The sequence below is a fragment of the Cyprinodon tularosa genome, unplaced genomic scaffold (assembly GCF_016077235.1).
Source record: "Cyprinodon tularosa strain WSP-4 unplaced genomic scaffold, ASM1607723v1 ctg166, whole genome shotgun sequence".
NCBI classification, from domain to species: Eukaryota; Metazoa; Chordata; class Actinopteri; order Cyprinodontiformes; family Cyprinodontidae; genus Cyprinodon; species Cyprinodon tularosa.
Window position 1 is genome coordinate 1,459,187 of NW_024038493.1, and position 13,664 is coordinate 1,472,850.

At 38.4% G+C, this 13,664-nt stretch overlaps 1 protein-coding gene across 1 annotated transcript; it reads right to left on the reverse strand.

The window, feature by feature from the left end:
• Window positions 1-787: 787 nt before the first annotated feature.
• Window positions 788-12,772, reverse strand: igfbp5a (insulin-like growth factor binding protein 5a). The gene is made up of 4 exons (XM_038280947.1): window positions 12,073-12,772; window positions 4,984-5,147; window positions 4,633-4,749; window positions 788-4,535 (listed from the first exon to the last, which is right to left on the reverse strand). The coding sequence occupies exons 1-4, from the start codon at window positions 12,404-12,406 to the stop codon at window positions 4,398-4,400; spliced, it is 753 nt and encodes a 250-aa protein (XP_038136875.1). The 5' UTR covers window positions 12,407-12,772; the 3' UTR covers window positions 788-4,397.
• Window positions 12,773-13,664: the final 892 nt, after the last annotated feature.

The window sequence follows — 13,664 nt, forward strand, 5'->3', positions numbered from 1 at the left end:
ATAGAGGAACAATCCAAATCTGAAAATTGATCACAGAAAAAACAAGGAAAAGTTATGATCATAGATAGTATGGCAAGCTGATACAATTTAATCAGTAGGTTTAACAATTTACAATTAGCATTATAGATATAAATAACATTATTCTATTGTTGTGTGACTAGCTTGCATTTTGATGTAAGGTATCTTAACAGCATTCTGATGAGTCAGAAACTAAATTACAGATATCTATAACATCTTTCTGAGTAGTCAAAAGCAGAGAGAACAAAAAGTAGAACTAACAAATACTGCCGAATGGGAGAACAGAAATAGAATAAAATAGGGTGAGGAAAAGTGGTCCTGATGTCCTCCAGCAGTCTAAGCCTATAGCAGCAAAACTATAGAGATAGTTCAGGATAACCTGGACCACTCTAACTATAAGCTTTATCCAAAAAAAAAAGTTTTAAGCTGGGTCTTGAGAGTAGAAAGGATGTGTGCCACACAGGCTAAAATTGCTAGTTGGTTCCACAAGAGCGGATCCTGTTAACTAAATTATCTGCCTCCCATTCTGCTTGTAGAAATTGTAGGAACCACTGGTAAACCTGTAGATAAGAGCGAAATTTTCTATTACGAAGATAACGTATAATCAGATCAGATATATATATATATATATATATATATATATATATATATATATATATATATATATATATATATATATATATATATATATATATATATATATATATATATATATATATATACCAAACATCTGACGTTACATTTTAGCATCAAAAATGAGCTAACAGTCTTTTTTTTGGGAGTGTACATGTTTATTTAAATAGTAATTAAACCTGTAAAAAACAGTATATCAATTGCAGGTGTGATTAATATTCCATTAGAAAATTCACATTAAACTTTAGTTTCTGTGGTGTTCTTGAAGTTACTGTTCCGGGTTCACAAGAGCTTGAAATGTCTACAAAGGTGAAGAAATTTTATCAGGAAGAATAGGCTGGTGCCATTGTCAGTGGAGGCATTGTCTACAAAGTTAAAACTATATTAAACATTAAGGTTTTAACAGTAAAAACAAGTCGGGTTATGACAACTGGACACACAAAACACATTATTTCTGTCATTACATATTTAGCAGCACTTGACCAGAAGATCATAATTGAGAGCAAATCACATCCACACCTTAAACTGATTTCCTTTTTATCTTTTGCTCAGGCCTGTCTCATTCAACAACACAAATGGCCTGCATGCAAATCTAGATTCAAAGCAGTCTGGGGCTGAAGGCACTTCATTTACGTAAAAACTCTGTGACCTTTCCCTCTATGGGATAAAGGACCTGGTGAACCCTGCGAGCAAGTTGGTGTCGGCGAGCCGATTTGCATGTGCTGTGGCATTAAAAGACCCCCACATGGAAAGACGGGGCCTTTGCATACAATTTGTGTGCGAGTTCCGATGGGAAATGTACAATGTGTGAGCAACCTTTTTTTTGTCAATTTTTTTTTTTAAGATGAGAAAGACACACAAACACACTGATGGGCATGCAAACATTCAATACATACATTTAGAAACAGCAAACACAGTTCTGAGAACTTGAAATGGAAGGAATTCTATGTTTAACAGTACAAAAGAGCTTTTTATGACTGAGGTTTTGTCCGTTTCGCTTATCTCCAAAAGATCTACACATGGTTGGTGGCAAAAAATTATCCAAAGCCTAAAATCGAGGCCTAACTTGTCTGAAAGGGAAGGTTAGGAAGTAGTCTACATGTTGTTTTAAGCCAACACTGTCGAGAAAAATAACATGATGACTAGCAGACAAAATTTACTGTTGGCGCTATTTTTCTTTTTTCTTGGTAGCTCAAAACAAAATGAAAGAATAAAAAAGGGTATTAATTTTTTGGAATATTGAGTGAACCATTGAGCCCTTTTTAGCTCTGAAATCCCCGATATAGCAGATGGAAACTGTAATTATATTTCACTTTTAAAAAAAGCCAAGCGCAACACACCCAATTTTAGAACATTGTCAAAATAAAAATGGTCCCCATGACAGTTTCTGTACCAGTGCATATCATCATTTAGTTTTCATAAATTTATTTTAGTATTATGCTTTTAATACTGGGCAATGGCCCCTGTTGGCCCAATCTAGAACCGTCCATGATAACAAGCCTGGGGATGAAAGTAGTGACCATTCGGGTAATAATCCGTCCTTTAACTAACTTAGCATTAACGCAGTCCTACGACATAATAAAATTAAATCCACTCTTTCTCCTCATGATATTGTTGAGACATATTGTCAAATAATCTCCATTCTGTCTATTTGCATTCATTAGTTTCTCTTATTAAGTGCATTAACCCATACAATTCCCTTTTTTTAATAACATCTAATATAATGATGTTAATTTCTTTGCAGGTTTACTGCTAATCCTTCCTTTATTTAGTTATAGGTCAAACAAAAAGATTGATATTTACATCGGACATTAATAATATACCCAGAACATTGCACATAAAAACAGTGTATTCAATGTATTCATCAAATGGACTAAACAAAGCTACTGTTTTTTGTGCTTAGTGTGTTTTTCCCCAAAAAATTAGATTATATGATATGTTTTAGTCATTTGTTTATAGATACATTAATAAAGAGCAGGCTGCTTCTACTAAAATCTTGCTTTGAAAATATGTTAATTATAAATCAGGTCTATAGAAAGACTAATTAAAGACATCCAGATGATGACTGCCTGTAGCCTTAGTATTGGAATCCCTCCTGGTATCTGTGAAAACTATATTGGAATTTGAACGTATTAAATTTTTGATAAATTTTAACATACCAAAGCCTTCACTGCAAACACTGATCTAGAAATAGAGATTTATTAAAATAGGTGCATTTTAACTTCATTTGAGCACATAAGAGATGATCTGCTGATGAATTGAGCATTTCTAAATTGAAGATATCATGCACTTGAAATAAAATAGTATGTTTTCTCACTTACATTCTTAATAAAATGGAAAATAAAACATTGATGCCTTGCATAGATTTTTGTTTTTGCAGTGTTTAAACTGGCAACAAAAAACTTTTTTATTTTCTTTTTAAAATCTTTAAGCAAAGACTCCCAAACTTCCATTTAGCTCCATTAGCAGCTAACGCTAAGTGCTGCGCTATTTATATAAATCAAATCAAACGTATGTATCACCCCCCCACAAATTCAAACTATTATGAAATAAGGTCGACATAAATCTTTGTTTTAATCCTCTAAGATTAAATGATGAACATTAAGTGAAAAACCGATGCTAGTGCTCTTGATGACATTAAGCTCGCTTAATGTCAAGATTAGCTAAACATAGCTTGGTCCCTTGGGTAATACAGAATATTAAAATATTTACAGGAGGTCAAATAAATATTTTGTTGTATTAATTAAACAGTATTTAATTCACAAAGGGCCGCTTGTTAATGAGTAAGGCAGAGTTGGTTTTTATTAGCTTTTTTTATGCCAGGCTAAGTAAAGTGGTTGCTAGTTGAGATTCTGCTTTGAAAGTTTGAAAGGAAAAATAAGACAGAGGTACAACTATTCAAATATTACACTTAGGTCCTTAAAACTTATCATATTAAAATGGCAAAATCTTCAACAATCACAGTAACTAGCTTAACGGAAATGTCTGACAGGATGAAATTGTTGTAAGCTAATGGTGTCTGCTCTACAGAGTTCATGTATATGTTATTACGATACAAAATGAAGCAAATTTGACCTAAACTCTAGAAATCTATCAAACTAAAAAGTATAGAGCTTTTCACTGAGTATATTTGTTCTTTAGTTTATGTCTTGAATTAGGTAAAACAAAAAAAAGAATAAAATCATAAAAATGTTTTAATTTATCAAGAATATTGAGATTATGTGTAACATTTTTCTCAAAAAGAGGTTTAAATCTTTTCTGATGTACCATCTGTATAATCTCTGTTTGCATGTGCTTCTTTTGTTTTGTTTTGTATTAGTTGGAAAATATAATTTATGCCCCCTCCCCCACCTCTCTTAACGGCACATGTAAAGGTCTCTAAACCTGACATGACTGAATAAAATGTCTTCTAGTTCAGGGGCCCATAATAACCTTTGAAGAGCATAAGAAAATAACTGCAAAATAATGATAGTTAGCCACAGTTGAATTACGAGTTGTCTTGTTTTCATAACTGAAAAAATAAAATAAAATCAACAGACTATAAAAAAAAAGATAAACTATGTATATATATATATATATTTCTCTTTGATATAGGGTATAAAGTTTGCTTTTCCTTAACAGCAGTCCATCACAATTAACAAGAAAAAGTGTTTGTGCCATGTTCTCTTGAGTTTCAGTCATTAAGTATGCTAGCTTGTTTGGCAGGATTTAAGAAGAAGAAAATGGGCTCTGCAGGCGCTTCACTTTCACTCGTTGCTATTGTTGATGCTGTCCAGGTCTTTGCACTGCAGTTCACCACGGGGAGAGGTGATACCTGGGATTTTATGGCCAAGGCGGTCCACGCACCAGCAAATACCCCGTTTCCGTCCACGAGAGGGCTTACACTGCAAGGCAGAAGGAGGTCAGATCAGGATGGGTGACCAGAAAACTCACTTTTTGGGTACTCGGATGTATTATAGAACACTGAAGGATGCTACGAACCTGCTTGCGCTTAAAGAATCCCTTTTTGTCACAGTTGGGTACATACAAAGAAAGAGTCAAGACCCGAGAGTCCTTCATACCATGAATGAGAGTATCAAGTTTTCTTTTGCAAGGCCCCTGCACACAAAGATTGGATGTTAAAATCAAATATCATTAGAAATTCTTATACAACTAAACTTTCTCTCATTTCATTTAAGGTGGCCTCAGAACCAGTTTGGTAACATTGTTTCTTTCCATTCTTAGCTGCTAATATTTGCTTCAACTCGAAGGACAAATTTGCAGAATAAGCCAAAACATGCAAAGCAAATTTGCAACAATCGGAGAAATTTTGCATTCTAACACAACACTTACAAATTCCAGCTCCACTTTATCCTGGCTAGGTTGGGATGGTTCTCTGTTGTTGGTAGACCCCTGCTTCGATTTATACCTCTTGTGTTCCTTGGCTCTGTTCACTGCGTACGACTTCTGTCTGTTGATGTGATCTCCATATAGGGGCACTTTGGTTTCTACTGGCTCTGTGACACATCATCATGTTATTGCGTTTGCAAAGAAAGACACACAAAGAGAATAGGAGTCATTTATCAGCTTGGAAGCTAGGTTCACAATGTGATCCATCATCACTTTTAAAACATTTTGCAACCAAACACTAAAACAAACGTGGCTTAAAATGTTACGCTACTGTAATTTCCTGAAAATATAAAAATTAGCTACACCAAAAGCTTCGGTTCTGTCTTGCTGAAGCTTAATTTACACATAATTACCGTTATCAGTGAAGGAAACATCTTTTTTTACGGCAAAATGGTTGGTAATTTGTCTTGGGACTTCACAAATTAAAGACACTATCAGATTAGAAGACCCATTATCAATCGCATAGTTACCCAGAGTTATAATGTCAGTCATTTGCAGGCCATGGCTTCAAAGCGTTTTTTTTTTTTTGGGCCACTTTGGGGTGAAAATTAAGTGTGCTGCCATCTGGAGTTGCACCTCTCAAGAAAGACTCAAATTAAAAAGCAAAGTTAAACACATGCAGGAGTCAGGAGTGTATCCTTCTCGAAACATCATAACACAAGGTGATGATTTCACTGCACGAGCTAAACGCTTATTTAGCACAATTAGTGGCGACAGGCCAGTTTAAGATCGAATGTGTTGACATAAGAGACGACAGAGGCCACATTTATGGCAACTTGGGCTGCCAGTCTGGGGTCTACGCAGACCTGGGCTTTAAAACTTTTATAGCAAGTGACCTAAATTAGACATTTAGTCTCACCCTGGCACCCAGGCTTGTGCAAACATGCTATTACCCCTGTTATGTGGCAAACCACCAGAGGCTGCCGCAAGCCATTTTTGGGTCTCACGCCCCCATATAAGAACCTCTGCATAGGTTGAGTCTTTCATCCATCTTGCTAAATTTCGGAGTGTTGAACACAGACCTCAGCATTCGGCCCTCTTTTCATTATTGTCCACACCCTCTATTCAAGCAGCCGCAGCGACTTGTGCTGACCACAGACGGAGTGGATGTGGCCTTCTGTTTAAAATCTGACAGTGTTTGGTTTACAGCCTCGCACATCAGCATTAGCCACGAATTGTAACCTAAGCCCCGGTTGGCCCACTTCCACTGCTGTGTCATGCACCAGCCTCCGTTTCATTATGGTAACCTCTGACGTTATCGCTAAGCTACTAAGCCAGCAGAGTGATGAAAGAAAGCCGTGGCCTCCTTCAATATTTGACCCCTGTGACATACTGAGGCTCCTCCCACAATGACAGTGAACATTGTGATGATGTCATTCATCCCTTTGCTTTCATGATTCCTGTTTCTGGAAACTGCTGAGGCAGATCATCAGCCAGTGGGTGTCCAATCAAGTCTTCACTTGCTAATCTTCACGCTGCTTTAATCCAACCTGTGCTGACTGATCTGTCATTCTTCCTTCTTTTTCTGTTGAGTGTTCATTTTTTTGGACTTAGATTTGTTATTCAACATTTGGAACTTGAGAATGAACCCATCAACCCTCAAAGATGTAACTAAATATTCCATGTTTTAAGCTCTGAAGCACTGATTGAGTCCACTTTTAATGTAAAACATTCATTGCGGTATGTGCAAGTGCTCTTTTGCACCATTTCTAAATGTCATGAAGTGCCCTTAGTTTTAAGATGTACTACTCTGTGTGTATGGGTTCGGGTCAGTGTTTAGCAACAGCCCTGCACTGCAGGAGCTGATGGAAAGCTGGCTGATGGGCAGACAGACGGTGGATCTGCAAACCCACGCTCAGCCTGCGTTGTGCTGAATCACTGCAAAACCTGATATGGGAGGGGGGGGGGCAACAACAAAGGAGCACTGAGAGCAAGGGAACGTAATTGTGTGGGAAAAGCAGCAAAATGGAAAGAAAAGCTGCTAAGGTGGTAAAAAAATCAAAGGGAAAATGTCACACTTTAGTTTAAGAGAGAAATACAACCATCTAATTGACATATTTATATTGAAAGATTCAAGTTATTTCTTCTTTTTCTGTTAAGTTACCAAATGTAATTTTGTCATTTTCAGAAGCTGTTTCATTAACCTGTCCAGCAGAACAATGAAATGAAACAGAGACCTAGGAGATTAGCTTTCCAGTGTCAGCAACATACACTATAATATTGTTCATTCATTTTGTTTACTTTGATCTTATCCCACTGGTAACTTATACGTCCTAAATATCCAGATGAGAGCTTAACTGAAGATGCTGGTTCAGTTACATTTCGAACAGCGAATGCCACGGCTAGCTAACTAGTTAAGCAACAGTTTAATGCTAAAGTTCAATTTCCTGATGAAATTTCCTGCTAATTATTACCCATTAAAATGACTTAAATCGCAATCTAGGATATTAGTTTTATAAATGCAATGCTAGTAATTGCAAGTAATTGTTTACTTTATTTGAATAAATCCTGTTCAGATAATAAGAACAGAATATATGTTGGTTCAATTACCTGATATGACCAAACACTAGGAGTATTGTCCAATGCAGAACGTTATTTCGCATTTTTTAAGAACACATTAACTTGAATTGTCTGGCTAAATGGGATAATAGTTTATACCTGTTATTGTGTTTCAATTTAGGTCTTGTTGCATTGTTGCTAAACTGGTTAAATCTAAATACAAGACTCCACTTTGACCAGATAACCAAAGTCAAAGATGTGCCATTCATGCTTAGCAAATTTGGCAATAGCCTTAGCCCTGTCAGTAAACTATCTTAACTTTATAAATGTATTTAAAAAAAAGTGCAGCATTGTCCAGTTTTGCAGCGCATGCTTTTCCTTATTGCACCGAATATTCTGGTAGACTGTAGGGGGCAGTATGGGGCACAGATCGCAAGCTTTAAACACCACACTACATGTAGAAGTAGAAAACGACGCATTTTCAATCGCTGTTTCTCAATTCACAAGAGTGTGAGAATAGACTCGTGTTCTCGCCAACTACGTTCTTGACAAGAACACAGGAAGTATGGACTCCAGAAGAATGAGAGCACGCAAAACAAATGTGTGTCAATTAGAGCAGATGCGTACTCCTGACATCACCACATGCTTGGCTCGTGCGGACCTGCATTTCACCTCCAATAGTCTCAGATTAACACACAGTCAGATAAACACAAATCAAATTAAAGTTTTCCAAAAAAAATAAACAAAAAAACATAAAATGGCATCAGAGCCAGTGGCTATGTCGAGAGTGGGCTGCTGTAGACGGGCTAATGTCAGCCCAGGCTGCAGTTAAGGCTGATTTATACTCAAAAAAACGATCGTCTGCTTGTGTGTCGCAGTGAACGCAAATACAGATGACGGCAGACAGTGCCACAAACAGAGGGCATCTGATTGGTCAAATCTACATCCGATCTACACTATGCGTATTTCCAGTTTGGTACCTTACCAGCTTGCTTTGTTTGTATGACCGCCATTGTGGAAAACGACTCCTGAAGTAGGACCAGCTAGAAGAGCGAGGTTCGAGAGAAAGCTGGGACCCTTTTTCCACGTGGATCGCCGCTTTTTTTCGCCCCTATGTTGTTGCACAAACCTGCCCCCACTTCCTCACCGCCTCTGCCGTATCTAGACCCTCAGCTAGTTCGTGATTGACCCTCTTGCGTTGTGGTGTGGACTAACATAGCGCAGACCAAGCTTCAATATTGGGCATAAATCAAAAACATCTGCGACAAGCTTACTGCGACACACTGGGAGTAGGCTATAACCAGCCCTGCAGCCTAGGAGCTCCGCTGGTTGCCACTGGCATCTCAACATCAGAACTTGTTAGAATTTTTTTAATTACGCATGAAATCAGTAAATGCGCCATATAGCGAGATTTAATAGGTATATTGTTCTCGCCTAAAATGATCTTAAAACTGATTTTCGTAGAACAGCAGCAGATAAGTGAACTTTTGATTGAATTTTCTGAGCTCTGTGCCCCCCTGGAAGTTGCTGCTGCCGTAGTGCATACCGATGTAGCTGTAAGTCTGGAGAATACACAAATCTGCTTCGATCGATAATCGTAAAGAGTTAGGGGGCGAGAACAACATCCGGAGACTTGGTCCGTTCTCTGTCTTGTGTTCTTGTCAATTGGAACAGTACTGTGCTGAGGAGGATGACGTTTCAGGAGCAAATGAGAACAGACAAGTACACATTGAAATGCGGCCAATGTCTTTCCTGTTGTCCAAGTGTTAAAGTAACTGGCAGAAGAAGCTTTCGCTCGTCTGCCATGTTTTTTCTGCTCAGAATTGTCACAGGTAACAAACTTTTTTAGTTGCTGGTGCATCACGGGGCTGATGTGGATATAAGATGCTTTTCTTGCAAGCAGTTCTGACTTTAGCAATAGTTTCTAAACCAGTTAAAGCTGGATGGAACGTAAAATCCTGTTTAATATTTTCATAACCAATCAACTTTTGACAGTTCTAAATTGTCACTATAGTTCAATCATACAATCTAGGTTTTCTCTTAATTTCTTTAACCACGTTGGTGGGCCAACTACAGTAATTAACGTTTGTAAAAATGTTGTTAAGATCCAACATATGTTTGCCTTAGTTTATGAAATAACACACTGCATACATCTAATTTTACCAAACAGAAATTTAACAGAGGCACAAGCATTAAGAGGCTAACTAATTAAGAGTGATTCAAGCTGTTTGGTAATCAGCTCATTATTTTAGTGCAACAGTTTGTAGTCTAGGGAGGACTATGGGCAGCTTTGGAAATGCATAATACATTTGCTGTGGGAAGTTCTCCCTTCGCTCTGACTACATGAAAAGTCATTAAATTTGTCTCTAGTTGCTTTCAAAAAAAAGGAAATTATCTGAAAAGTCACCAAATGTTAGCCTGACGTAGTCCGACTCAATTCTAGTCAGAATATGAGTCTGATGCTGCTCCATAGAGCTGTGATTATGGGGCTTGTTTCGAACGAACCAGGAAAAAAAATGCCTCTGCACTCAATTGGATAGACCTACAACCAATAAGAGCAACAGAGTGCGTGACGTATGTTAAGCGAGGCATAGTTGTTGTCCACAAAAATCAAAGCGTGCAGTTTCACGCCTAGAATAAGAAGATGAGACTTGATCACGTTTCTCTGTTCCTCTTTTAAAATTAATTTGCTGTCGATATCTTCTAGAACAGACCTAATAGCAGAATCTACTCACCCAAACTCTCCAGCGGCAGCCATTATTGTTGTCACCCTAGCGCGCTTTGGTCACGTGGTTGATTACGTTACTCTTGATCATCTGTCCATCATCGTATAAAGTCCGCCCTGACAATTTGATTGGATCGCCTGACAGTGGGCGATAATACTCGCGCTACTATGGAGCAGAGCCAGACCGAACTTCCCCGAACTCAAACCTTGTGGGCGGGACTAAGTTCTGACTGGCACCCAGGCTAACCAAATGTAGCGACAAAGTTGCTAATTTGCTAACACTGGGCTTTTCTTCTCAAGTTTTTCCTTCACTACTGAAGACAGTAGCCTAATTTTGCACTGTAGCTACCGTTTAGCTACATAGGCTAACCAGCTGACAGCACTGACAGGAACCTGTGGTGTTGGTTTTTCAAAATAAAGTACATTTTAACATTTCATTATATTTGGATTCATATAAAACTCTGATTATGACATTACTTTGAGATCCTTGCTATTATTTATATTTATTCTGAAAGTGTGGAGGTTTTTTATTGGCTGTGGCAATTAACTATGATCAATTCCATTTAGCAGAAACCTTTACCTTGCATTCTCTATTGAATACAAGACAGTCACTTCAAACCAAAATAGTTGGTGCAAAAAGTAACATTTGCTATTTAAAAAGCTATTTAATACAGCTTCAGTATTAGGGTTTTCAAAAGTATCGATACTCAAAAAAGTATTGATACTGAAAAGTTGTATCCGGATACAATACTCATTTTTAAAAGTATCGATACAGTGCTACCACCAGTGGCACCTAAACAGTCATTCATCTTAAGTGCAGAATAAAGGAAAATGCACTTCCTGAACACTGTGTGATTGAATAATTCTGTGCACTTTTCAGTTTCAGACATTTTTTTGTAACGGGTACAGCTGCTGAGAATTATTTTTGTTTCTTAACTGGTTTGGCTAGTGTCATTGCTATCTGTGCAAAGCCTAGCCAAGGAAGGAAAACGTTTTTTACCAAGCTTGCTAAATATTGTGCACAGCAAACAACCTTAAAATATTCTTCTTTTTGTTTATTGTATTTATTTATTATATTTTTATTATTAATGAAAATTTCTGTTGAATTTTGGAGTCTTTGTTTTTATCCTTGTGGTATCGAAAATGGTATCGAGTATCGAATATTTTCCTTAGTATCGTTATCGAGGTGAAAAGTTTAGTATTGTGACAACCCTATTCAGTATATTGCTTATAAAGGGCTAAAATCCATCAGCCAGAACCAAGAGGGTTGACATGCGAAATAAAGCAGAACAATGATAAGAGCGGGACACAGGAGTAAACAGGACTGCTGCCAGATAAACGAAAGAAAAGAAGAGGGATGGTGACAGGACAAAAACGTTGGGGTCAGATGAAAGAAAAGTGCCACGTAAAAATATGACTTTACAGGATGAAAAGCTGCCATCATCGCCCACCCCCCTCTACCCCAACAGACACAACGACTCTTCTATTCAAAGGGAGCCACCACCTGTAATCTGCTCCCTTGTTTTAAGTCATCTGGGTTGCCTGAGGCTGGGGGGGAAACCTTCTGATTTACAGTTGGGAGCCCTAAAAAGGCTCTTTCAAACTGAAATGACAAGTTAATCTGCTAGAGTTCATAAGGTCACATGCATAATGACAGGTCAGCTCTAAACTCTTCATCTCCAATCAGGATCTCATTTTGGGGGGGGTTTTTTTTTTTTTTCCTGTTGTAATTCTTGCAAGGAAAATACATGCACAATAGCCATTTTTTCTTTAGTAATGGTTTGTTTATTGCACAAATCGGTGCATACCTTTAGGTGGATGCTGCAGCTTGTGCAGCTTCTCGTTGGCGCACACCCCCCGGCCGTGCAGGAGCGCGTGGAGCGGCTTCTCCTCCCCGCTCTTGGGCAGACAGCGGAGGCCACGCATGCACGGCCCCGTGTACACCCCGCAGGTCTGGCCCTCCTCCAGCGCGCACGTCAGGCAGCAGCCGCAGCCGGGCTCCTTCACCAGCTGGCAGCCCATAGGCACCGGGGGACACATGGACAGGGCCTTCTGGTCGCACGGCTCACACGGCACGAAAGACGCCTCGCATCCGGGGATGCTCAGTAAAGGGACCGCCAGAAGGAAGACTCCCAACAGCATTGTGCGCTACTCCTCTAATAAAAAATAAATAAATAACAACTGGAGCCGTTTGAGCGTAAAGGAATATCAAATGAGAGTTGAAAGAAATCGGTTTTTAGTTGTTGTTGTTGCAGGTTTCAGTCCAAATATCAGCGGTGAATCCACAGGTGCACCCGATGCGTAAAACCAACAATCATGCAATAATAAAAATAATGAAAAAAATATATATATATTGTAAATAAAACTATCCAGATATGAGATATGTGCTCCTGGAGTGATGCTCAGCGTCGTTTGTCTCCAAAACCTGAGAAGCGCACCGACTCCCTGCGCTGCTGCTGTATCTGCAGGTTGTTTCACCCGCACACGGACTGAGAGCAGAATGTGTAATCTGTGGCTTTGAGCTTGCCTTTTTTTCTTTTTTTTTCAAAAAAGAAACTGCCTCAGGCGAAGTCTATAAAGATGGGCTTGTCAAACAACGTTTGGAGAGGGGGGAGGCGCACTTGTCAACTCTTGAGCGCTGCGATGCTGATTTCTCAGGGCGGGGGTTGGCAGGCATCCAGATCTAAGCCCATGTTCCTGAAGGCAACTTATCTCTGCATCTGCAAGGTTTGCTGTTTAGTTGGCTTCACGTTCAGCTAGGATTATGAGAAAGATCAACTGAGCACACAAAAAAGAAAGGGCATTTCTGTTTGGTTTATTTGTTCTTTGTCAATATATATTCATAAAAAAGATAACAGCTGAAAAGCCTTTTTTTTTTTGTTTCTGACAGCCTTGGTATATGGTTAATCCACAATCTGTTTAGCCTACTATAAAAACTGTGGAGAATTTTGTTTCTTTGTTATACCTTGTGAAGGTTGGATGGTGTCGGGAAGCTTCACCTTACTACATAAATTAAGCTTTTTATCATTGTAGACAAAGAGATATCAAGATGTGACTGCATCTAATGGCAATCACCCTATAAGATATAAGACTCAAGGTCTGCTTGCAGAATTGGGACCCATTTACACCACCCTTTTGAAACCGTGACGGGATCTGTCCGAGCACAATAATTGAGATAACATTTAAGGTTAAATGGCATGCAAAACTGAACTGGACTATGCCAGACACAACCGAACCCTGCCTAAAACTGGTACTAGTTAATCAGTAGGTCAGAGGTGTCAAGTAACAAAGTACAAATACTTCATTACTGTACTTAAGTACACTTTTTAGTTATCTATACTTTACTCTATTACTTATTTTTCTTCCTACTTCTTACTTCTACTCATTACATTTTTACATA

Bases quoted from the DNA above. Each gene is read 5' to 3' on its own strand.
- igfbp5a (XM_038280947.1), bottom strand. From the start codon at position 12,406: ATGCTGTTGGGAGTCTTCCTTCTGGCGGTCCCTTTACTGAGCATCCCC. The intron at 5,148-12,072 runs GTATGCACCGAT...GATGTGTCACAG, and splicing joins GCTGCAGCATCCACCTAAAG to AGCCAGTAGAAACCAAAGTG. The intron at 4,536-4,632 runs GTTCGTAGCATC...TCTGCCTTGCAG, and splicing joins GATTCTTTAAGCGCAAGCAG to TGTAAGCCCTCTCGTGGACG.